Here is a 27,101-nt window from a genome sequence, read left to right as displayed (position 1 = left end):
ATGTTTCCCCTTTGTCAGAGTGACCAGAACTAGGGGAAACAGTTTAAAAATTAGGGGTCTCCCATTTAAGACGGAGATGAGAAATCTTCCCCAGAGAGCAGTGGAGGCAGGGTCATTGAATATTTGTGAGGCAGAGTGAGATAGATTCTTGATCAACAAGTAGAGTTAAGACCAAAATCAGATCAGTCATGATCTTATCAAATGTGGAGCAGGCTCAAGGGGCCAAATCGCCTACTCCTGCTCCTAATTCGGATGTTTGTATGTATGCATTGGAGATAGAGATTTCAGTTCTGTGGGACTACAGAAGAGTGCTTTGGGCCAAATTTTCTAGACAGTACAGATTAAATTCTATGCATTGTGAGTCAGCGGAGTAGAGCCTCTTTAACTCAGTAATTTATTCCCACCTGAGATTTTGTTAATGGGGTATCTTCTCGTCGTGGCGATCTTTTGAACTGATTTTTCTTTTTAAACTTTTTCTGGAGTGTCACTGGTTGACTGTTTATTCAAGTCTATGTAATGTGTCCTCCTAAGCAGTATGAAAATGGTTAAGGAAGAGAGGCTTCCTTGACATAACAAATGAACTTTGGCTTCTTCTTCAGGTCATGTTTCCACTGTGTTTCAACCTAGAGATGCTGTTTTCTTTAACAAACATAACTACCCACCACCCCCCCAAACAAAATTAAAAATTTCCTTGGCCTTGCCCTTCTATTTCTGCAGCCTCCTCAAGCCCAATACTGGAATTTCTGTGCCTCACAGCGACTGAAACAACACCACTGACCACCTCCAGGCGCGTATCCATTGTCTCTCTAGATAAGGAGGCCCAAAAGAAGAAGTTTCCTTTATCCTTCCATTAGCAGCCGTGCCTTCAGCTCTCTGGGCCCTAAGTTCTGAAAATCCCACTCTAAGCTTCTCTCCTTTTTTAAAGACACTCCATAAAACCTGCATCTTTGACCAAGCTTTTGGTAATGCAGCTATCTTCACTGAACTGAAAACTACTGATGTTTGCAAAAATTATAGTACTTCATTTCCTAAGCTGTATGTTTTTACAGCCAATATGATTCAGCACCCTTAAAAATATGGCCCATCAAGGTTTTGGAACTGATGTAAAATAGCTTTTATCCCTGGATTTAACTATGCCAACTGACTTGAATGTTGCTGCACTGAAGTCAGATGATGTAAAGACAGTCCCTCCAGTACAAAATATTTCTACGAATATGAGGCTTTTACTGCATGTGACACTGCAGTGCACTGCAACCTGACCACCCACACCCCACCACACCCCCTGCCAGCTAGGTTAGTCGGAAAGGAATCGGTTGTCTCCACAGAGCCCATGTTGGTCAACAGAATATGGAATTGCTGTGCAATAAGATTAGATTTGTTATATGTGCAGCTTTTAAAATGCATGTTCATCTATACCCAGTATTGGCAAGGGTCTGCAGAAGTGAAACCATGTGTTGCTGGAACAGCACTGTCAGTCTCACTAAGTCTCAATTGTTGTGTGAAAAAACTTTTGCTTTTGGAGCTTATTCTTGACAAAATATAAAGTTCCTGTAACATACCCCCTCCATAAACTTCATCTCATCTAGAACTCTGTCCATATCCTAATTTGCATCAAGTCCCATCACTCCTGTGTTCACCGACCTACATTGTCTCCTGGTCTCCACCAACTCTGGCCTGTTGTGCATCTCCCACTTCCTTTGCCCCACCATTAGTATGGTCTTCAGTTGTCTCGGCCATAAGCTTAAAAATCCACCCCACAAACATCTCCACCTCTCTCCTTTAAGAAGCTCATGAAAAATCAATCTCTGGCCAAGCTTTTGGTCACCTATTATAATATCTTCATCTTTGTCTTGGTATCAGGTTTCGTGTGATTAACCTCCTGTGACGTGCCATGGGATGTTTTATTGTGTTAAAGGTTAGGGTTTCAATATTGTAATAGCTTCACTGTACAACTGATCGTTTGTTCTGCTTATTTTTTATGACAAGACCAATTAAACTGCCTAGTCAGTAATGCTATATGGTCACCAGTACTAAACAGGGAGCTGAAAGTGAGTGAGTGGCAAGCTGACTATATTGGAGCATCTCATTAGATATCCTTAACTATACCTGACTGTCCTCTATTATAGGAGTGTCCTTGAAGGTCGAGGCCAACGGAGCCATCATCCATCCCCCTACAGCTTCGCAATTGGAGAAAGTTGAGGCTTCCTGATCTATGCGGGGCAGCCGGAGTTTGTCACACCTGTGGCAAATCTGGTCACATGGCAACCAAAGCACAGTCGTCTGCAAGAACTGCAAGAAGGAAGGCCATCAGACCAAGGACTGAAAACAGAATAAGTGCAGCAACCTGTGCTCTGGGGCAGGTCAGCTCTACAAAACCTGCCCCAAACATTGCCTCAGTTATGCTCAGGCGGCAAGGTCCAAGGAAAGGCCGGGAGAAGGAACAGTGAATACGTCTGGTGCTGGGAAGGAGACAAGCAATCCTCTCCACAGTGAGGAAAGTCTACCTGGGAAGGAGAAGAAAGGGGAGGCAGCTGCAAGCAGCGACCCAACACCTACCCCGTGCCCGGAAGCCGGGCAGACAGAATCAATACAGGAGGAGGCAGCAGATGGACAAACTGGTCAGTGGCAAATGGTACAAAGGAAAACCACAAAGAAGAAACCTCCAAAAAAGGAAAAGGCCAGCACCCAAACCAGTGACAAGAGGAGGTTACTGTCTGAGACAGACTATGGCAGCTCCCCCGCATTGGACGAGGAAGGGCTGGAACGATGGCACCTGCAAAAGAAACGGCAGAACTCAAAGCAGCTGGAAGATAAAGCCCCCCAGCTCCAGGGTACTGGAAGCTGTGATGGGCCCAGTGTGTCCCAAATCCAGTGAGATGCCCAGCGCATCCAAGCTCCGGGACACCGAGAGCAATGAAGCATCTGGCGCACTGCAGCTCCAGGAAGCCAGGAGCAGCAATGTCTTCGAGGAGGAACGGAGGGGAAAAACAACAACAGCAGAGGACAGCCCAAGCCTTGCTGCCGAGAAGACCCCCCGATGACACCCCAGCGGAACAAGACCCCCCCCCCCCCACAATGTGTAACCAGGAGGGGTTTCAGAGCCCGACAAATGTGAAACAGCTTGTGTACACTATTGGTATGCAGGAACATACCCAAGGACAAGGACTAACAAGGACACCTGGTATGGGAAGCAACACCCAACTTTAAAATGGATACAAAGATTGCTTTGATTTACGCAATGTGTTTCGACTTGGGACTACCTCGCCAAGGTCAAAGCTGACCTGCTGTTTCTGCGGGAGTATGGAATACCGCACCTCGGCACCTAGAGGCAATGGTCGCGATAGTGGTCACAAGGGTCATCAATCTGGTCGGGGGAAATGATTCCCATTCCTCTGGCCTTAGTATTCTGCTGTGGGGAAGCAATTTCATCATCTCCGAAGTTAAGGAGGTGGTGGGCAGTCGACTCCTCGTAGCAGATATAATGTACAATACTGCTCTGCTCTGGGTGGTCAAGGTTTACACCCTGGCTCAATGCAGCGAGCGGCTGACCATTTTCCACCAGCTCCCACTGCTGCTGACAACATCCAGACTGGTCATTCTAGGTGGTGGCTTCAACTGCATTATTAACGCAGCTGGAAGATCCAGCAAGGACCACAGCAAATTGGACGCTACGTCTAGATTCCTAATGGAAACAGTAAAAGAAGCCAAGCTGCACCACATCTTTAGCAACTCTGCAGATGGAGTGCAGCGTAGATACACCTGGTCAAGACTGGACGGGTCTGCCTGTTCCAGAATTGACTTCCTGTTTGTGTCCCGTGCTTTCATGGTCAGATCCACCAACGTCAAGCCTGTGTTCTTCTCTGACCACTGCCTCTTACTGGCCGACTGTCACTTACAAGACGACCAGCAGGCTAGCAGGGGAACATGGAAGCTCAATGTTATACTGCTCACCCCAGAAAATGTTGAGGAACTCAAAAGGAATTACAAACGTTGGACAACCATGAAACCCCTCTTTGAGTCTCCAGTGCATTGGCGGGAGGCGATCAAGGAGAATATCAAGAAGTTCTTTACCTTCAAAGGTGTTCAGAAAACGAGAGACACACAGAGGGAAATGTCCTGACTTCAAAAAAGAATGCAAAATCTGGTGTGGCTGCAGTCGATGGGGGTTGAGGTCAAGGAGGATCTCCAAGAGGTGAAGAGCCGGCAGGCCTCGCTCTTTGCCACGGAGGCTCCAAGATCATCTTCCGGTCCAGAGTCCGTTCCGTTCAGCAGGATGAGACGTGCTTGCGTTTTTTTCTTCCAAAAGGTACAGAGAGCTCTGTGATCAGCAGCCTGAAAGAAGAGAATGGCTCGGTAACATCTTCGCAGTCTGACATACAAAGAATTAGCAAATCCTTTTATGCTGGGCTGTATGACGTGAAGCCCGGGGACAGGACGGCCTCCCAGTCCTTCCTGTCATCTATCATGGAGGTCTTAGATGTCAGCATGCGGGAGAGCCTGGACAAACTGGCAAAGGCCATCAGGTCCTTCGAGACGAGTAAAACTCCCAGAAGCGACGGCTTACCGGTTGAGTTGTATTCGGCTCTGTGGGACTGGATCGGCCCAGACCTGCTGGAAGTATACGAGAGTATGCTTCTGACCAGCAGCATGTCAGAATCCATGAGGAAAGGCATTATCACCCTCATTAACAAGTGGAAGGGGTAGAGGCGGAGATCAGAAATTGGTGGCTCATCTCACTGCTGAATGGTGACTGCAAGATCCTGTCCAAAGTCATCATCAGTCGGGTCAAGTCTGCTCTGGAGTTGGTGATCCATCCTGACCAGACCTGTACTGTACCTGGCAGGAAGATCTCTGATAGTCTCCTGCTACTCAGGGATACAATTGCCTATGTACATAACAGGAGGGTGGACACCTGCCTTATCAGCTTGGAGCAGGAGAAGGCGTTTAACAGGATATTGCACACATATATGATGGACGTGCTCTCCAAAATGGGGCTTGGGGAGGGAATCCGCAATTAGTTCAAACTGCTCTGCACAAACAGCAGTAGTGCAGTCTCAATCAATGGGTGGGAATCAGAAAGTTTTCCCGATCCAATCTGGAGTCAGGCAGGGCTGTCCTCTCTCCTCTGTCTTCTTTGTTTGCTGTATAGAACCCTTTTCTGAGTCCATTAGGAAGGATGTGGGCATTAGAGGAATGACAATCCCAGGCAGCGGAGGCACTCGGGTCAAAACCTCCCTGTACACGGACGACGTTGCTGTCTTCTGCTCGGATCCACTGTCCGTTCGCAGATTAATGAGCATCTGTGTCCAGTTCAAACTGGTCTCGGGAGTCAAAGTAAACAGCGGCAAGTGCGAGGCCATGTTCTTTGGGAACTGGGCCGACCGATCCTTTGTCCCGTTCACCGTCAGGTCAGACTACCTGAAGGTGCTGGGGATATGGTTCGGAAGGGCTGGGGTGTGCTCCAAAACTTGGAATGAGCGAGTAGCCAGGGTACACCATAAACTCAGCTTCTGGGAGCAGCGATCTCTCTCCGCCGTGGGTAAGAACCTGGTCATTGGATCCGAGGCGCTCACGCTGTTGCTGTATGTGGCGCAGGTCTGGCCCATACCTCACTCCTGCACCGTGGCGGTCACCTGAGCCATTTTACGCTTCATTTGGAGATGCTAAATGGACCGTGTCCGGAGGGACACAATGTTCAAACCTCTGCATTAGGGCGGAAAAAACATACCCAACGTCGCCCTCAGCCTGATGATCACCTTTGTGTGCGGCTGCATCAAGCTGTGTGTAGAGCCCCAGTATGAAAACACCAAGTGTCATTATGTGCTGAGGTTCTATCTATCCCCGGTGTTGCGAAGTATGGGTCTGGTCACATTGCCGCAGAATGCGGCATCCAGTTGGACCGTGCCGTATCACCTATCGTTCGTGGAAAAGGTTGTGCAGAAAAACACCTTTGACTACCAATCCATCAGGCAGTGGTCTTCACAGAATGTCCTCAAGGCCCGACTGGATAAGGAGATGGTGGATCCTGTCGGACGGTTCCCCGAGCAGACTGCCAAAGTCATTTGGCAGAATCCCTCATCACCAGAACTTTCAAGCAAGCACCAAGACGTAGCTTGGCAGGTGGTGAGAAGGGCCCTCCCCGTCAGATCCTTCCTCTGCACGCTGCCCTCGAGGTGGCGGTGGTGGGGAAGAGACTGTTGCCCACCTCTTTCTGGAATGTGCCTTTGCAAGCAGATGTAGTAGGAGATGCAGTGGTTTTTGTCGAGGTTCAAACCAAGCAGCTCTGTGCTCTACAGGCTGTTCCTAGGGACACACACCGAGATAAACATCAACTGCTTTTGGAGGACTATCGATTCGATGAAAGACGTTCTTTGGTCTGCCTGAAACTTGCTGGTCTTCCAGCGCAAAGAGTTGTCCACGACCAAATGTTGCAGATTGGCACATTCCATGGTCCAGGACTATGTGCTGAGGGACGCACTAAAGCTTGGGGCAGCCGCCTCAAAGAATCAATGGGGAAAGACCACTGTGGAAGGTCCTCCTGCCATAGTGAACTGAGGTGCTGGACCCATGGAAAACCGCTCAGGCTGTATACACTGAATATGGCTGAGCTGTAAAATGTACATGGCATGTAAAATGGAATGGAAGCAACTGACTCCTATATTGAAGAAAACTGATTTCCTTTACACTTTTTGGAATGTCAACTTAGTGCTGCTTTGAACTGCTTTGTAAGGTATTTTTTTTACAGATTTTTATGAATAAAGTATATTTTTGAGAAAAAATTATAGGAGTGTCCAAGCCTTGGCGATTTAGCCCTCAGAGCCCAAGCAACCAAGTCATCTTTATACTTGTATTTTTTATTTGCTTGGTTCGTCCTGTTGGAATTTTGGTGAAGGTTTGTAAAGATCTTTTTATAACCCACTTCTGCCTGACTGTTGGAAAAAGCCAAATCCGAACACAAAGACCTGTTTGTATAAGTATCTTCAAATGCATGCAAAATAATTTTATATAAGCCGAGGCTCATATATGTGACTGCCAAAGATGAAAACTTGGGAACGCCATCACCTCCAAGTCCCCTTCCAAGTCAAACACCATCATGATTTGGACATATTCTGCCATTCCTTCAGCCTCATTGGGTCAAAATCCTGGAGCTCCCTACCTGATGGCACTGTGGGAGTACCTTCACCACATGGACTGCTGCAGTTCAAGAAAGTAGCTCAGCACCACCCTCTCAGGGGAACTAGGAATGGGCAATAAAGACTGGCCTTGCTAGTGACACCCTTATCCCAAGAATAAATTATAAATAAACAGCCTTAATTTATTGAGTTTAAAATTACAACATTAGAAGCTTCCAAATTACCAGTTGGGATTTTATTTCTAAACATTTTTACTTCCCCTGACAAACAGTTACTGACTCTGTCTTGCATGTATATTTCCAGCGCAATAGCCTCGATTCTGCAAGCCTGGCTGGACCAGTTTTCTGAAAACTTCAACATTCCAAATTACACATGCCTGCAGAAGATTCTCAAACACCTGAGGCAGACGATGCCAGGCTCAGAACTGGAGAAACAGGCCCAGAAACTCCTCGAACAATTTCAGCAGCAAGAAGTGGCAGAACAGGAGCTGGACAGTAAGATTAATCTTTGTGTCGCAATGAAAAAAGTTGTTTCAATTTTAAAAGCTATGGAGGTGGAGGGTGGGACTGGGGGAGATATGTTCCCCTTTTTTGATGATGGCTGCAATTGCAATTCTGGAGCTTATTTTCAATTCATCATTGAGAAGTTATATTACACCATGCAGGTAGAGTAACATAAGAGCCAGAAACACTCTTACTCCAAATTCCATTCCTTCAAAAGAGAATCTGTTTTTTTGCTGTATTGCAAATCTCACCAGTCAGCTTTTGATGTAACATTTAAACTATTGTAGCAGGACAAAGGAACCAGTTAGAAGAGTTTTTTTAAATGACCAGTTATTACAGTGTGGAATGCTTTACCTCAAATAACGTCATTTAAGAGGGAATTGGATAATCATTTGAACAATATAACAGGATCTGGGGAGCAGGACAGGAAAATGAGATTGCAGTTGATGGATCCAGTTGAGAGTAAGGACCAGCACAGGCAACTTTGGCCAATTGATTGCCTTCTGTGTTGTAATTTCTGTGTTTCAAAGTGAAGCATCTTTATAAATAGCTTGAATTGCTGCCAGTTAAACTGTTAATTCCAGGGCTCAATGGTAACTCACAGGTATTGAGTATTTGAATCACTATGAAAGATAAGATGGTTTAATTATGCAATGGATTGTGATGGAATTAATTAAATTGGTGGAATGACGTTTTGCCACTTAGTTCACCAGTGATCTTTTAGACCAGTGTTGTGTAATGGAAATCACCAACGTGCCATACATTTGGCTCCGACAGAACCATTTTAGCCATCTGTACTAATTTTCACAAAAAACATCACAGTATTGCAGAATTACGAATTGGATTTGTCAGCACAAATGAAAGAATCAATTCTGAATGGAATAGTGATGCGCCCAAGCATTCATTTAGGCATGATGTATAAAACTTTTCGTTTTGAATGGCAATCTGAAGTAAACTAATTCAAGACACCCACTGAATAGCCATGAGTTCCTGGAGAGTTTGCCACTCTGTCCACTGGTTTTGAAGTTCAGTTGTATTTCCTTTTGGATTTTTGAAATTACTTCAGAATTTATAGTTTAGCTAAGTTGATTAGAAATGAATCACGGAGCGAGTGTTGTACTGATGTTGATTGGAAGAGGGAGTCGGGAAACCGGCCGGAAGATGACAGCAGGACGGTCGACAGAAGCAGGTGGGTAATTAATTCATTAAATAACATATTTAAATCCTGTTCCCATCGCTGAGCGGCAAGGGGGCCACCACGAGGCCTCACCGGCATAATATGGGGCGGGGCCTTTCTGGCATTGAGGCCCACAGGCATTTTCTGGGCCCTCCCGCCACGACCGCTGATGTTGCGAGGGCTGGTAAAATCCAGCCCATGGACACTGGCAAACCATGTCTTTCAGTTTTAATTGTACCATTGCAAAGCAGCAAGGCTAATTGACCCTTAAATGGATAATTTTTGTCGTTACTTCAGTGTTTAAGTGGTCCATGGTACTGGAAACATCATTAATCTTTGTCTTTTTCACATTTGATCAGGAACTGTTCAACAAAGTAGTGGTCCACCACTGCCTGGGGTGCATCTGGTCTCAGCGGCACAAAAAGAAAAATCAGCACCTGGCATCTACCATCCGGGCCATGGTCATACAATTTAATATCATCACAAAATGTATGATCAGCACCATCCTCAAAGACGTCAAGCTGAAGCCAGACAAGAAAGCCAGGGTGATCGAGAAGTGGATCACTATTGCTGTGGTACTGCATTGTTTATCGATTAGCCTATGTGAAAGGCCAAAGCCCACAGTACGGGAAGCCACCAAGGTGGAAGAGAGTCTGTAAGTCAAGACCAAGCAGCTCAGGAATGGGTGATTAGATGTTAAGCTCAGGTTTTGAAAACTTATTAGATTGTAGGGGAGAGAAGATCTCAGGAAGGGAGGTTTATGAGGAAGAAGAGTCTGAATGCTTCTATAGTATGTTGAATCCTGGCACTATTTCCATTGGGCTAAGAGCTTATAGAGTAAATCAATCTAATTTGTGTTTATTCTCAATAAGCACCTAGTATATGCTAGAAATGGTATCCCTTAGCCTCAAATAATGGAGTAAACCGGATAACACACCCCTTCTTAATTCTCAGAGCCTATTACTGAAGTTGTTGTGCTGGCTCTTATGCATTAGAAATCCCACGGTCACATTGCAGTCAGGCATCACTTAATTATACAAAACATGTGGCTTCGATGTGTCTGTTTTTTTAACTGAAATGCTTCAATGATCATCTTATATTTTAAAAAAGACAAAGCCATTGCTGGCTGGGCTCTGGTTCAACACCTCTAAGCCATGTCTAAACCAAGACTTTATAACTATTGATATCCCTGAGGGAAAATAAAGCAGCAACATGTCTGAGGAGGAATAGATTGGCATTACATAGCTAACATTTCATGCCTCAGATAATGCTTGCATTTGAAGATGAACATTTCAAACATATCTAATATTCTATGTGGAGGGGAAAAGTAAATTAATTTCAGGATTTTAATTGTACTTCAAAGATGAACTTGCCTATTAGGCATTGCATAGTAAACCCTGGCTACCCGACCCGAACCGGGTCTATATTCTGTGTCCAGCATTCGGACTTGGGTCAGGTTGGGCTGGACTGTACTGGCTCCATATTTTATAAATAAATGCATTATTACATTTTAGCAAGTATTTTTTCCACTTCTCAATGTTCAAATGACTCCTATAATTACTTCCGATTACCGTGGATTCCACAGTAATCAGAAGTAATCTTCCATCCAACGTTAACAAGGCATGAAACGTGCAGTCTGCACTCTGCAGTGAGCATGTGAGCATCCCTACGTCATCGCGTTTATGCTGTAATTAATACAACCAAAAGTGATTCTACAGTACACTAAGTATGGAGGCCATTGATGTAAAATGAATGCTGTCTACGGGAGAATGTTTAGTAGTGGGAAGTTCTGTAGCCGGAGAAGATAAATCTTCCATCTGGAAACATTTTGACACTGTTGTTTGCCGTGATCGTAAAGGTTCCAGTGAATTTCAATGCAAATCTTGCAAACTTTTACTCAAATATGACAGCAAAAAGATGGGAAATTCATCTTTGCAGTGACGCAAGTTATGTTGTACATAACTTCGTTTGTACATTCAAGCTCACAAGAAATCAGAAATTACAGACGAATGAGCACAAGAGCTCATCAATGTGGGTGCTACATACGGTCGAGTATCAGCAACCACTATGTTACCAAATCCAAGTACAGTTTCAAGGTGTTCTGATGTGGTCAAAGAAAAGAGAAAACAACTAATTTCTCAGATTATTGACACACTGAAGGCTGTGAATGTGGGAATGACAACTGACATATGGACGGACAAATACTGTAAAATCCATTATATGTTGCTAATTTGTTATTACATCACAGCAGATTTTAAACTTAATGCCAAAGTTTTCACAACAGCAATGTTTCCACTGGAGGACGCCAAAACTGGTGGAAACATCAGGCATAAGATTTTAAAGCTGCTCGTGAACACTTTTAAATTCGACCCAGCAAATTTAAATAAGTTAGTCTGGGTGACAGATCAGGGTGTTAATATAGTGCTCGCTCTTAGGCCATATCGAAGTCTGGATTGTCAGGACCACGTATATAACACAGTCCTTCAACATTCACTTGATCCAAAGGAATTAGCTTCTGAAGCTCTGGATGTTGTAGAAACCATACGTCATGCCAAAGCCTTGGTGATATATGTTTAACAGTCTGGTCTTGCTGCACAGTTGTCTAAAACAGCAAATCCAATGGGAGAAACGAGGTATCTGACACTGAATTCAATTCAGGATATTTATCATGAGCTGCACGAGAAACTGGAACAGCCTGGGGAAAACTACAGGCTGGAAAACGTCACCCCCGATGTCTTGCAGTTTTTGGTTGATTTCCTCCAACCATTTTATGAAGCTCAGAGGGAACTCGAGGGAGACCAGTATCCTACACTGAATCTGGTAATTCCGTGGTTTGAGAAATGACTCTGTATGCCACTTTCTTCAGATACTCCAATGCAAGCAGTTGTCAAGCAACGGCAAAGAGAGTGGCTTCTGAAGAAAGTTGAAGTAAATGATGTGCACAAGAGAGCAACATTTCTCTGAACTAAATTTAATCAGCTGCGAATGTTGTCTGGCCATGATAGGGAAGAAGTTCATTCTGAAGTGCGCTGACTGATCAACAACTTTAAAACAGAAGACCCTGTGAAGCAAACGAAAGTGGTTGATGATGAACCTACAGCTGACCGAATTTGCTGAGTGGGAGAATGTTCATGAAGAAGTGAACACAAATGATGAAGTGCAGCAGTCCACAGCACAGAGGCCTGCTGTGCTGGCGATGCAAAAACGAGCATGACCTGTTGGGCTGGCGGAAGGAATACAGTGTTGCATACCCTAAATTGGCCATGCTGGCTAGAAGTATACTTTGCATTCCGGCGAGCAGTAGCAGCAGAGAGAAGAACTTCAGTGTAGTTGGAAGGACAATTGACCAGCGGAGGACTGCCCTTAAGCCTTCTACCCTGTTGACTCTATCCTTTTCTAACATGACAATTTATGAGACCTTTTTTCTTTTTTTTTTGCTCGGTCTGTAACTGAGACTACCTACTTGCTATATCTGTAACTGAGACTATGAAATCAAATGTTCCCTAACTGTCTCTTGCCAGGTGAGAGTAGGCAATTTGTCTTCTTTTTAATCTACGTCTTGGCGCTTTTTTTCTGTTTTAATAACATGTCTGATATTATTAAATTTATTGCGACATTCCTGTCTGGTATTAAAAAAAATTAAAGGACACAGGCTCCAGTTGGGTTTGGTTTGGCTTTGATCGGATCGGGCCCAGGTCGGGTTTAAATGTTATACCTGAGCAGGCCTTTATTGCATAGTGTAGTTTGTTTACCACCTCCCCACCCCCTCCAACTCAGCTGGAATTCATTAATGTTTCCATTTCATTCTCCATTTTCTCCCTTCCAGTCTAAATTCTTGCTGCTGTATGATCCCATGCCCAAATGACTGCCCTCCAACATTTTGTGCTGAATGTTAGCATGCTAATCACTTGTGAAAAGGTGGACGAGACAGAGGAATCACATCTGAAGCCAGGTCTGTCCTTGTCATATATCTGAATACATGCACCTTCCCACAGGTATGATTGGAAAGAGGTCAGGAGTGGGAATTCTGACTGACTTATTTCTCTCGCTGCCTGCATTGGCCAAGGACATGGAGGACACTCCTGCTGCTGTCCTTGCTGATATCAGCTAACTCAGTATCAACAGTTTTATTTTAATCCAAACGTAGCTCATAAAATTTTCTGATTTTTGTATGCTTTTCATTAGATGGTTATCTTGTGCTGCCAGTCCTGCCCGTCTGCTCTTTATGCCAGAAATTACAATTTATTATTCAGCAGCCAAATGTAATGAGAAGGAAGGCTTCCCCCTCCCCTCTTTCCCCCCCACCACCCTACCCACCAACCTCTCCCCAAAAGAGTCTGTGTCTCGATCATGCTCAATTTGAAGCCCCCTTCGGTGTCAATCACCAAAGCTGTAGGCCATCTGTCAAAAGTTGACAGACGATGAACTGAATAGGTTGTTAAAGCAGCAAAATAAGTGAACAAACTTTGAGTTGGCAAGAAGTGTGAAAATGTTTTTTTCCATGAATCTGATTTTAATGCTGTTATTTTCACAGCTGACCTATTTGGTAGAACAGTTCAAAAGTCTGAGGTATCAGGAAACTAGCAGTCACTGATATTTACAAATAACTCTCTTCTTTTCCAAATAGAAATCCAGAATAATGAAGAATTTCTCCTCACTCCGGGCCATTGTTGCAGCCCTGCAGTCCAGTCCAATCTATAAATTGAAGACGACTTGGGCTGCTGTGTCAAAGTAAGTTCCTTTTCCTAAATAGCCATGTAATGTTTGTCATAAAAATGTGATGAGTTGCAGATTCTACCCTGAGCTTCCTTGCTCAGTGAGCTTCAGATTCTAGATGTGTTGGCAGGGCTACCAGAGACACTATGGTGCACCTCTAACAACTGGCTCATTGCCAGAAGTCTGTCATTATTTGGCTCAAGAATGAGGGTTACTGGGCAGTTTTCTTCAATAGAATAATAAAACTGTTCAGCAACTTAAACTTTAAACTATTGCGTTCCAAAATTGATCTGCTGTAACTGGCCATAAAATACTCTCTCTGTGGATATGTTGTGTGCAGTGATGTACGATGGTGGTTTGTATAGGATGCTAAAAGCACAGACGAGACAATCTTTTATCTGCTGTGGAAGAGCGCTAAACTCTTTAAAGCAACTTCCTGTAGTTTAATCCCTTTGCCACATACAATTTGATCCTGTCTGCATTTTTAGGTTTCTTGGAAGTTTCTCTTGCTGCCAGGAGATTTACCAAAGGCTAGCTCATGCCCTGCATTGCATTTAGTTATGAGAAATTCTTAAACCCTTCCCAACCCCCCATTATCTCTGTTGTCTGTTACATGTCTGAGTCTTTGACAGCCATTGATTAATCTGCCTCTATTCTCTCATGATTAATTTGTCTCATTCTCTTGATTCGCAGCAGCATGGGATTGTTCGAGGAGCTTGAGGAACAATGCTGCCATCGAATTGATTATCATCTGGGTGAAGAGGTAAGATGCTGCACTTGGTCCAGTTTATCCATATTCATCGGGTGTTCAGTGTTTAAAAATAATACCTGCAATGTGTTAAATTGGTGGCTGACTGCATATGGGTGTTGTCAATCGATCAGGCAGCTGGGGAAATGTGCATTGTGTACTAGGTAAACATATTCTAACTTGGGTACGCTGACAATGATGCAAACTCAGTCATAAACACAGAAAGAGAATCTAATCTTTGAAATCTGAACTCTTTGACAAAGTTTAAAGTGGGACTTGTGCCAATGATTTTTCCTTTTGCTTTGCGTGGTGTGAGGGCCTTTTAATTGAGAACTAGCATTTTATCCAGGCAATGGGGGTCTCGACTTCCAAGATCTTCTCAACCTTCTTTCAAGAGAATAACCCCAGATTCTCCAATCTATCCACATAACTGAAATTCCCCCATCCCTGGAACCATTCGCCTAAATCTTTCCTCACACCCGCCATCACCCACCCCCCTGCCCCACCAATCGTCATTGCTACCACCAGGCTGTTGTTCAGTGCTTGGCTCCATAAAGAGAATTTTTTTTACCTCCTCTAGGCTTCCCTTTTTTAAACATGTTAATTTAAATCAATCAAGTGAATAAACTGTTCAATAGGATTTTATAAAGAATGATTGGGATGAATAACCAACACAGTCGTTATGAACATCAAGAAAAATCTTCCATTCGTATAATGGCTTCTCTGCCAGTTATAGCAAGTGTTCAGTGTGTTTTGTGAGTTTTAGAAAACATTAAGCAACTGAAACACTCAACCAAGTCCTCTGCATAAGGTATAGAATCTGGCATCATTATCGCCACTCTAAGATACCATCATTTTTGGTTCCCTATCCCCAAGTGCACTAAACTTAAAAGTGCTAATTTTCAAATCTTTACAGCCTTATTCCGCCTATTTCGTGAAACTTCCTGCTTCCACTCCCAATCATTGCTTCAATTCCTTCAGCCCAACTTTGGAACTCCTTAATTTCCTGACCGCCTCCACTTCTCTCCAGCTTGAAAACCTTCTGAAATCCCATCTTTGCAACCAAGTTTTCAGTCATCTCTCCTAACTCATCATGCTCATTGTCCATTCGTTTTTATCTATTTCATTCCTCCATTTGCAAAGTGACTAATTAATCCTGATATTGGTTAGTTATAAAAATCTTTGTGCCAAATTGCCACAACACTGCTCATTGTTACAGGCAGAAAATAGTCAAAGCATGGGTTTTCTGTCTAATTCCTAATTGATTTTAAATGTAGCTTTTTGTTCCGTATTTGAAAAGGACTGAATGTAGTATTTTTGTTGGAAGGATTTGAATCTGAGTTCTAAAAACATTAGTCTGTCAGATGCTCAGTTTTTCTGAACTCTAAGACAACAATGGGAAATTACGTATCTCTGAAATACATTCGTAGGCTGGATGGAAACCTTTGGTAGGCCAATTCTGGCCCGTGGGCCGTATGGGGGAGGCGGTGGCATAGTGGAATGTCACTGGACCAGTAATCCAGATGCCTAGGCTAATCATCTGAGGACATGGGTTTGAATCCCACCATGGCAGATGAGGAAATTTGAATCCAATTCATAAATCTAGAATTAAAAGTTAATCTGCTGGTGACCATGAAATCATTGTCAATTGTTGTAAAAATCCATCTTATTCACTAATATCCTTTCGGGAAGGAAATCTGCCATCCTTACCTGGTCTGATCTACATGTGACTCTTAAATGCCTTCAGTGGGCAATTAGGGATCAGCAATAAATGCTGGCCGAGCCAGCGAAGCCTACATCCCATTAACAAATAAATAAAAATGTTGGACAATCCTGATCTGGACCCGAAATAGATAATTTGGAGAGCCATCACAGGTGCAGAAGGCTAAATAGTTCCTAGGATGGGAGGATTGTCCTATGCGCAGAGATTGAGTAGACCTATACTGTCTTGAGTTTAGAAGAATGAGAAGTGATATCATTGAAACACAAGATTCTGAGAGGGTTTGGGAGCATAGGTGCTGAGAGGCTGTTTTTCCCCTGGTTGGGGAGTCGAATGCCCTGGGGCATAGTCACAGAATAAGGGGTCAGCCATTTAGAACTGAGATGAAGAGAAATTTTTTCACTGCATGTTGTGAATCTTTGGAATTCTCAACCCCAGAAAGTTGTGGATGTTCAGTTGCTGAGTATATTCAAAGCTGAGATCAATAGCGGCACAGTGGTTAGCACCGCAGCCTCACAGCTTCAGCGACCTGGGTTCAATTCTGGGTACTGCCTGTGTGGAGTTTGCAAGTTCTCCCTGTGTCTGCGTGGGTTTCCTCCAGGTGCTCCGGTTTCCTCCCACAGCCAAAAGACTTGCAGGTTAATAGGTAAATTGTCCATTATAAATTGCCCCGAGTATAGGTAGGTGGTAGGGGAATATAGGGACAGGTGAGGATGTGGTAGGAATATGGGATTAGTGTAGGATTAGTATAAATGGGTGGTTAATGGTCGGCACAGACTCAGTGGGCCGAAGGGCCTGTTTCAGTGCTGTATCTCTAAATCAAATTAAATCAATATATTTTTGGACTCCGAGAGAATCCAGGGATGTGAAGATCAGGCAGGAAAGTGGAGTTGAGGTCTGAGATCAGCCATGACCCTATTGAATGGCAGAGCAAGCTCCTGGGGCTGATACGTTATCTTATGTTTTTCTGAACGCCCTTCTTCTGTATTGTAAAATTATACAAAACTAGCTGAGTTCCTGATAGCTGTCCATTAGCTCCTGCTGGAAAGTTGCATATCTGAGTATCAGATGAGGAGCCAAATGAACTCAGCGGTGATGCCCTCTAATGGAATAGGCTACAAACAGTCATCACCTAGGTTACCAAATGAAGGATGGCCTCTGGTTCTAACAAGTTCCAGCTATTAATTCAGTCAAACCTTTTAGGAGATGAGGAGAAAAAGAAAAAAAAAAGGATAGCAGACAATCTAATGTTTTGCCTGTATTTACAAATAAGTGAACTGCCTGTAGTTTAGGGTTGAAAGAGAGACAATATTGTATTTGACCAATGCTGTTTATGTGCATTCTCTTTGTATATAACTGAAGTGTTCACAATAAGTAAGAATGGTTAATGCTATTTATAACAGTAACACGTGGAAGAGCTCCTAACTTTCAATGACAAAGTTCCCCTTAGATTGAGATGGTTCATACAGTATAAACCAGGAATTGAACTTTGATAAAAGCAAAATACTGCGGATGCTGGAAATCTGAAACAAAAACAAGAAATGCTGGATTCACTCAGCAGGTCTGGCAGCATCTGTGGAAAGAGAAGCAGAGTTAACGTTTCGGGTCAGTGACCCTTCTTCGGAACTGACAAATATTAGAAAAGTCACAGATTATAAACAAGTGAGGTGGGGGTTGGGCAAGAGATAACAAAGGAGAAGGTGCAGATTGGACCAGGCCACATAGCTGACCAAAAGGTCACGGAGCAAAGGCAAACAATATGTTAATGGTGTGTTGAAAGACAAAGCATTAGTACAGATTAGGTGAACTTAGATTGAACTTTGAACTTTTTTGATCTATATGGATCTAGTTTTGTATGCCAGAACAAGAAGGGTTCCGAAGAAGGGTCACTGACCCGAAACGTTAACTCTGCTTCTCTTTCTACAGATGCTGCCAAACCTGCTGAGTGGTTCCAGCATTTCTTATTTTTATTTCAGATTTCCAGCATCCGCAGTATTTTGCTTTTAGTTTTGTATGCCATTGTATCATTCTGTATTAAATGTTCTATAGTTACAGATTGATTTTGTTACATATCAAAGGGAACAAGTTAATTATGGGTAGTATGTTTAGGAAATGTGGCAATTAACGTATTCAAAATGTGTTGAACAAATTTGCCTCTGTTTTATAGGATGTGATGCAAGGAATTGTGCCTTACCTGGGCACATTCCTCACAGATCTCACGATGGTGGACACTGCACTTCCAGATTATGTTGTCAGTCTATTTGTTTTACCACATGTTGGGATTCCTGCTTGGCTGATGGTTGCAATAGTTACCATATCAATGCAGGTTTCTTGAAGATGAGAATAAAAAAGTGACAATGAAATAACTACTGAGATTGATCAAAGGCATACATGTGAAAAAGTACACGCATGGCAATGGTAATTTAGTACTTTGCACTGTGAATCAAACACTGTAAATGAAGATGCATGCAAGTTACTATGCAGCGAGCCATGAATATAACGCTATTTTTTCTGTTTCCTGAAAATGTTGCATAAATTGCACACTTTTATTGTGTCCAGGTCATTTTCTGTTAATGGGACATCACGCACCATTTCATTCTCAAATAGTTGCTGACTTATGTAATCAACTTGGTGTTAATGAATTTGACTGCAGAGAAGGACCAGTCTATTGTACAAAATAATGATTTGGCAGTGGGTGTCTTACACCTTTGGTGTCGTATACATGATTGAGTTTTGCCACATACTAATTTGGAACCAAGTTTACAGGGCTTGTATTTCACTCGTGACCATTTTTGTGCACAATCGAACCTTTCTACAAATTGAATTTTTTTTTTGTCCTTGTTTGTCTCCTTACGGGTGCTTTGATTAACTTTGAAAAGAGATGCAGGGTTAGTATGAATTGCTACATTTTGGAAAACTTTCAAAGTTGTTTGTGGGGACAACATGCCCCTAAATGTTATTGGGCTTTCTTTTTCACTTGGGTGGTGGAGGTGACCAAAACTCAGGGCCATAAGTATAAGATAGTCCCCAATAAATCCAATTAAGAATTCAGGAGAAACCTCTTTACCCAGAGAATGGCTCGAGTACAGAACTTGCTACTGCAGGGAGTAGTTGCGATGAATAGCGCAGATGTCTTTCAGGAGAAGCTACACAAGTGCATGGGAGAGAAGGAAACAGAACGATATTCAGATAAGGTCAGATGAAGTAAGGTGGAGGAAATATAAACACTGGCACAGACCAGATGGGGGAAATAGCATTTTTCTGTTGTTAATTTGATGTAATTTACCTTCCAGTAGTCACTGCTAGGTACAGCCTACACCCGATGTTGATACGTGAATTAAATTTCTACTTAATTATGTCTAGGTGTGACTGGAAGTTTTTCATTAATCATGAAAGTGGATGGCTAATTTCTCAATATTTCACACAGTATTTTCCTTCAGAAGATAGACATCAGTTACATTCATGACATGTCAGAGATTCCAAGAGGGAGTGCAGCTCTTAGGTTAACACTGGTGATGGGCATTTTTCCTTCATATTTCTCACATTGCTGGTACCAACCTTTCAAACATGCATTTATTGCCATGGTTACTGTTGAGGATATCTGTAGTAATTTCATTTCATGTCACAGCATTCTGCAGAGAACCTGAAAATAATAACATGATAGGAATTTGACCATGTGGAAAGTAGTGACATTTCATTTTTGAAAGTGTAACGTGAGTTCCAATTTTAGCCTAGCCCAGGAATGGAGTGGGTTCTGGTCAGATGCAGTTCAGCGACTCAAGTCAGCTAATACCCCGAAAAGCTATATTGTGTGAAGGGTGCAAATCTGGAGTTCGTTGTGGACTTAACGAATCGAATAATTCAGAATTTATCAGCATTATTCTGGTTTCTTTATTGTAATTCAAATAGGATTTTTCAAAAAATGCATTCACTGTTTTCTTTTACTGAAATCACCTTGGCTATGAAGCAGGAAAACTGGATAGGGTCTCCAGCTCCTAGTGTGCTAACCAGTGACACCTTCACCACCACCTTTTCTCATGAAAAGCGAATATCAAAACAAAATTGAAGACAGGATCAGACATCATGGCTGTGATTCTCTCATGCTTGAAAATCCTGTCAACTCTCACTGTCCGGACTCCGCTAGGCAGAATCCTTCATTTGCTGAGGACTCCCAGTGCCTGTGGAATGCTATTCCGGTCAGAATTTAAACAAACTTTCTCTGGATACAAATGTCACTGGCAAAGCTGGCATTTATTTTGCATCCCTTATTGCCCTGAGAAGATGCAGGGGACAGGCCCTATCCTTGAGCTGCTGCTGTTATTTTGATGATAGTGCTTCCCCCAACAGTATTGGGTTGGGAATTTCAGGATTCGGACCCAACAATAAAGGAAGGATGGTGTTTGGCAATGTTTTGCAGTGATTACACAATACCATCATTTAGTCTTCTGTTGTGACCAGGTGAGAAAGGGGTCTAGGGTTCCCTTTCAGACTTCACCAGGTCTTAACAGGGTTTAATTTTAAACACACCATGATTTTAGTTCACCCTTGGTGAATCCTTGTTCACTGCTTTCCAATTATAAGACAAAGAAACCAACACAAACAGGCTTTCTTAGGTTTAAAGAAGAAAAATTGAAATTTATTAAACTTAAACTCTAATTCGGTTGACACCTACGGATATATACTGCATGCTTGCATGCATACGCAATACACACATGCAAATAGAGACAAAAAAGAGAAGAAAACTGAAGTGGAAAAGTCTGAGGCAATATCTGATGAGTTGTTGTTACGGTTCTTCGAGCTCACTGCAGAATCCTTGACTGTAGGTAGATCTTGCTTTTTGTTGGGACCCAGTATTCTTAAACCTTGTTTGCTGGAGGAGGCTCTTCTCCCTTGGGGTTCATGTGTCTTCAGTGGATTCAGAGGCTTGTGAAAAAGAGATGGGAGCAGACAGGAGAGAGATCTTCTCAGTCCAAGAGCAACAGACCTTCTGCCCAATCCGTTTGTATAAATCAGACCAGTGAGAGTCATTCAAAAAGGAAATAGTGAGAGATCAGGGCCAACATGTTCCCGCAAAGGTAAAGGATAGGACCAACAAGTCCAGGGAACCCTGGATGTCAAGGGATATAGACGATTGTTTAAGGAAAAAAAAGGAGGCTGATGGCAGATTCAGAGCGCTGAAAACAGCGGAGGCCCTGGAGGAGTATAGGAAGTGTAGAGGGGTACTTAAAAAAGTAATTAGGAGAGCGAGAAGCGGACATGATAGAACACTGGAGGGCAAGATAAAGGAAAATCCCGAGGCGTTTTATAAGTATATTAAGGGCAAGAGGGTAACCAGGGAAAGAGTAGGGCCCATTAGGGACCATAGTGGCAATCTGTGTGTGGAGCCGGAGGACACAGCTGTGGTTTTAAATGATTATCTTTCATCTCTATTCACTTTGGAGAAGGACGATGTAGGTGTAGAGATCAGGGAAGGGGATTGTGATATACTTTAACAAATTAGCATTGAAAGGGAGGAAGTATTAGGTGTTTTAGCATGCTTAAAAGTGATAAATCCCCAGGCCCAGATGAGATGTATCCCAGGCTGTTAAGTGAGGCAATGGTGGAGACAGCAGGGGCTCTGACTCAAATTTTCAGAGGACTGGAGTACAGCAAATGTGGTACTATTATTCAAGAAGGGTAGCAGAGATAAACCATGTAATTACAGGTCAGTGATTCTAACATCAGTGATAGGCAAACTATTGGAAAATATTCTGAGGGACAGGATTAATCTCCACTTGGAGAGGCAGAGATTAATCAAGGATAGTCAGCATGGCTTTGTCAGGGGGAGACCATGTCTGACAAAACTTAATTGAATTTTTCGAGGAGGTGACTAGATGTGTAGATGAGAATAAAGCAGTTGATGTAGTCTACATGGACTTCAGTAAGGCTTTTGGGAGATTGGTAAAGAAGGTAAGAGCCCATGGGATCCAGGGCAATTTGGCAAATTAGATACAAAATTGGCTTTGTGGCAGGAGGCAGAGGGTGATGGTCAAGGGTTGCTTTTGCGATTGGAAGCCTGTGACCAGTGGTGTACTACAGGGATCAGTGCTGGGACCCTTGCTGTTTGTAGTGTACATTAATGATTTAGACGTGAATATAGGAAGTATGATCAGTAGTTCACAGATGACACAAAAATTGGTGGCGTTGTAAATAGTGAGGAGGAAGGCCTTAGAATACGGGACAATATAGATGGGCTGGTAAGATGGGCAGAGCAGTGGCAAATGGAATTGAATCCTGAGAAGTGTGAGGAATTTTGGGAGGATTAACAAGGCAAGGGAATAAGCAATGGATGGTAGGACCCTAGGAAGTACAGAGGGTCAGAGGGACCTTGGTGCAGTTGTCCATAGAAGGCAGCAGCACAGGTAGATAAGGTGGTTAGGAAGGCATACAGGATACTTACCTTTATTAGCTGAGGCATAGAATATAAGAGCAGAGAGGTTATGATGGAGCTGTATAAAACACTAGCTGGGCCTCAGCTGGAGTACTGTGTACTGTTCTGGGCAACACACTGCAGGAAGGATGTGATTGCACTGGCGAGGGTGCAGAGGAGATTCACCAGGATGTTGCCTGGGCTGGAGCATTTCAGCTATGAACAGAGACTGGATAGGCTAGGGTTGTTTTCCTTACAGCAGAGAAGACTGAGGGGGGAACCTGACTGAGGTGTACAATATTATGAGGGGCATTGATAGGATAGATAGGAAGAAACTTTTTCCCTTAGTGGAGGGGTCAGTAACCAGGGGGCATAGATTTAAGGTAAGGGGCTGGAGGTTTATCGGGGATTTGAGGAAAATGTTTTTTAACCAGAGGGTGGTTGGAATCGGGAACACAGTGCCCGAGGTGTGGTAGAGGCAGGAACCCTCACAACATTTAAGAAGTATTTAGATGAGCACTTGAAATGCCATAGCATACAAGGCTACTGGCCAAGTGGTGGAAAATGGGATTAGAATAGATAGGTGCTTGATGGCCGGTGCAGACACGATGGGCCAAATGGCCTGTTTCTGTGCTGTATAACTCTGACTCTATGACTTTAAATTCAAAAACTCAGGTTTCCCGGCAGGTTAGTCATGTGACTAGCTGATTTGACCATGTCCGTTTGTATATTTGGTCATCTTAGCAATCAACCTGGAATGTGAGCTCCCTCACCTTCAATGGCTGGTGATCAAAAGTCCATTGTGGGTTGAATGGGTCAGGGAGTGGCTGCTTTGTCCTTCGAAACACTGTCTGTTAATATGCAAATATCTTCTTCAGCCACGGCTGATGAGTTTAACATGTCCTTTCTCAACCATACTAACAGATTAAATTCAATGTTCTTGACAAAATTAATGTGCCTCATTCTTGGCAGGTGGGGACCTAGCATGAAACTTCACTACTGGTATCAGCAAAAGTGACCATATAGCTGTTGGATCAGAGTAAAAACCCAATTGGTTTACTAAAGTTCTTTAGGAAAAGAAACCTGACATTCTTACCTGACCTGGCCCATGCAGGGTCAACCCTTAACAGCCCTCTGAAGAAGCTTAGCAAGCCACTCAATTCTATCAAACTGTGACAAAAAGGCGGCCAGCACCGATCTTCTCAGGGATAACTGGGGACAGGGAATAAATTCTGGCCTTGCCAGCAATACTCATATCCCGAGAATGGATGAAAAAAACATTTTTTTTCAGCTATTCAGCCTATCCAACAATGGTGCAAACCCACAAACTTTTCTCCTGTGATTTGTTCTACCATCTGAACCTTGTAGCAAATTACAGTCCTCTTACTCCTAGCCATTCATATTTCTAGATCTGGATTACAGTTATATGCTTCATCCAATTAAAACTATCAGAACGAATGTGTAAATAACAATGTACATTTCCTCTGCTTTTCAGTGTTGGTGATCCTGGACAATGCCAATATGTTTTATGGTCGGCATCCTGCAAATTTTGGCTTTGTTCTGAGAAATCAAAACTCAGACAAACAGGTTAAGCTGCAAACTCAGTCATGCTTGACACTACCCAAAGCATCCAAAAAGGGAACAGTGAATGCACTGACAAAGCAAGATTACACTATGAGGAGAGTAACCTTTCATGCAGTTGTGATGACTATTCAGTATTGAAAACCCTGGAATATATGTGAATAAATCACCTTGGCAGAATTCTACGTAAATTACTCGACAACATGGAGAGCATTAACCGAACCCCAAACTCTAATGCAATGCTTGTCTGCTGTTGATATGTTTTGCACATCAGCCTTTTCAAAACAAGGCTGGGCTTTATACAGGATGGAGGATTGAACCGTCACCAGTGTCTGCAGGCTAGCCACAGACTTGATGAAGATTGTGTGCTTGTGAATCAGTTGAAAGAGAAAATAAACCTTTGTTACGTACGATTGTGTCGACAAATTGCGATTGAATTGGCTCGGGTTCTTCCATGGTCCTTTGTAACAAGTGAACCGTCTGCCATCCAGTCACTGGCTAGACGATGAATACTTCAACAAAAGTGTTTCGATTGGCCTTTGAATGCTTCAGCAGACTTTTCCTGCCTTCTCTCTTATTATTCCAGTGGTTTAATCTCTTCTGCATGCACTGAATCAGACTTGCCTTCAACGAAGGACAACTGCAAGAAATTAGGAAAAAGTTTATCATTGCCATTGATGTTGCACTTGATTTGAATTCATGTTCAGCTTTATATTGAACTCTTATTTTGTATATTGTTATGAGTCCATATTTATTGTTTACACTTGGAATCTATCTTTTAAAACTGAAGGGCTGAACTTTGGGTGTTTTTTTTGAAAGGCAGTTCAACAAAAGGTTGACCAGTAAACAAGTTCTTACTGGAAAGCATGTGAATACACAAACAGACATGGCCAAACCAGCTAGTCATATGTAAATAGCTTGAGTTCGCTGCTCATAACCACTCACATCTGCATGTTTCATGCATTGAGAGATCACCTACCTGAACCAGACAACCTGACCATTATTGAAAGCCGTATCCTGGAAATCAAGCCCAGTGATTGGGTAACAGCAGCGTTGCCATGTTTTTCCATCAGCTGATCAGAACAGAGTAACAAAGCCACACACACTTCAATAGTCCAGATGCTCTTTACAAAATATTATTGTGAACTATTTTCATTCATCATCTGCAAGGTCTTTTTTTCTTCTTCGAGGCACAGGGTTATACTGCACAGAAACAGGCCCTTTGGCCCCTCGTATCTGTGCCGGCCATCAAGCACTAAACTATTCTAATCCCATTTTCTAGCACTTGGCACCAGCCTGGAATGCTATGGCGTTTCAAGTGCTCATATAAATACTTCTTAAATGTTATGAGGGTTCCTGCCTCTACCACCTCTTCAGGCAGTGCATTCCAGATTCCAACCACCCTATGAGTGAAATCTTTTTTCCTCAAATCCCCTCTAATCCTCCTGCCCTTTCCCTTAAATCTATTCCCCCTGGTTATTGACCCCCCCGGCTAAGGGAAAAAAGTTTCTTCCTATCTAACCTATCAATGCCCCTCATAATTTTGCGTACCTCAATCATGTCCCCCCTCAGCCTTCTCTGCTCTAAGGAAAACAACCCTAGCCTTTTCAGTCTCTCTTCATAGCTGAAATGCTCCAGCCCAGGCAACATCCTGGTAAATCTCCTCTGCACCCTCTCCAGGGCAATCACATCCTTCCTATAGTGTGGTGCCCAGAATTGTACACAGTACTCCAGTTGTGGCCTGACTCGCATTTTGTACAGCTTCCTGATTTGTACCAATGTTCACCACAAAGTTTTTTTAAAAAATGTATTTCTCGTCATCGAGAAAATGACAGTGGGCATATCCAAAGAATATCTGGTGCGGTCAGTATGATTTTCAATCCCGCCCAACCCTCTTGCACCACCACCACCACCCGCCCCCCATCCCAACCCCTCCATTTTAGTCTAAGAGTCAAAAGGTTATTCACCCAAGTGGTGATCTGAACAATCTGATTTCAAACTTCTTGTGTGACCAGATTCCACATTCCCTATTTTGTAATGTCTGCCCCCAGCCCATGCTGAAATGTCTGGCTTAATTTGCTGTTGCCTTTGGCATCTCCTCAATTTTCCTTGTATCCCCATCTACTCTCCTTCCCCATATCTATGTGTATCTATCTATCTCTTATCACCACTCGCTTGATCAGATTCAAAGTTGGTGTTCCGAAGGCTGCTATAATTCGAATCCCTAAGCTCTAACCAAACTAAAGTTTTTCAAAAGGTTTGAAACAATCTTTCCACTCAAGAAATCCAAATGAGTGACCTTTTCTACGATTGGAATAAAGTATTTTAAATACGACCAATTATTAATAAGTGAATAAGTTGATTTTGCTTTGAATTTGTAACATTGTATTCTTCTTCTCACTCTCTCCCTCTAAATGCATCTCTCTTATCTTGATTAAATTTATGAATGTGGAATTGTGGTAGCAGTTTTGCTGACCTTGGGGTCTACAGCTCTTTGCTTTAATGACTCGTTTGTCTGCAGCAACCCACACAGACGTTATCAACGGGCAAATGTGGTATCTGGAGTACGCACTAACTTAAGGAAAATAATAGCTTATTATGTACAGCCTCATGCGAAGCTGACCTCGGATTCTACATGGTGTATAGTCACGAAGGCCGTCCTGTGTCCATCTTGTAGTTTTGTAACTAATTGGGAAACTGTCAGCTCGGCATCTGTTGTACTATATAAATCCGCGGAGATCTGGAGCGCTTTGGAGTAGCACCGGACCGTGATTAGGAAAGGTGTGCTCCCCATGATATCATGCAATAAAATTTGTTAATGCTCAAGGTCTGAGCCCGGAGAATTTCTTTGACAATTAAATTTCTTCCCAAGTTAGGGAAAGACGCTGTGACAAGACGGAACGCCAGGAATAGTAAAACAATTAAGGTGACCTTGAGGGATTGACAACGGCGCCAGCGCTAGTTTGTCTTTGTTTGGTTTGTTGTTCATTTCTCCACAGATCATAGATCCGCGCTTCGGAACTGAGGAAGTGATTAAAGGGTCCGAAGATGGGGTCGATGAGTTCTAAACGTAAGAAAGAAGGGCCGCCCCCGGGGACAAGTAAACCATGTCCC

At 43.1% G+C, this 27,101-nt stretch overlaps 1 protein-coding gene and 1 long non-coding RNA gene across 2 annotated transcripts in view; one reads left to right on the top strand and one right to left on the bottom strand.

Annotated features, from left to right (window-relative positions):
* LOC137373248 (ral guanine nucleotide dissociation stimulator-like 1) overlaps positions 1-10,918 on the top strand; it is a 77,117-nt gene extending 66,199 nt beyond the window's left edge. Inside the window, exons 7-9 of the mRNA XM_068038099.1 lie at positions 7,437-7,797; positions 9,173-9,388; positions 10,724-10,918. Of these exons, the coding sequence (XP_067894200.1) occupies positions 7,437-7,797; positions 9,173-9,388; positions 10,724-10,918 (772 nt within the window). The remainder of the gene's footprint in view (positions 1-7,436; positions 7,798-9,172; positions 9,389-10,723) is intronic.
* A 7,153-nt stretch (positions 10,919-18,071) lies between these two features.
* LOC137373099 (uncharacterized) overlaps positions 18,072-27,101 on the bottom strand; it is a 34,652-nt gene continuing 25,622 nt past the window's right edge. The window contains exons 2-3 of the long non-coding RNA XR_010975583.1: positions 24,399-24,627; positions 18,072-19,640 (exon numbers count right to left, since the gene is read on the bottom strand). This is a non-coding gene — a long non-coding RNA (uncharacterized lncRNA). The remainder of the gene's footprint in view (positions 19,641-24,398; positions 24,628-27,101) is intronic.

Source organism: Heterodontus francisci, chromosome 8 (assembly GCF_036365525.1).
Source record: "Heterodontus francisci isolate sHetFra1 chromosome 8, sHetFra1.hap1, whole genome shotgun sequence".
Taxonomy (NCBI): Eukaryota; Metazoa; Chordata; class Chondrichthyes; order Heterodontiformes; family Heterodontidae; genus Heterodontus; species Heterodontus francisci.
The sequence above is the reverse complement of the archived record's forward strand: the minus strand, read 5'-3'. Positions and strand labels throughout refer to the sequence as shown.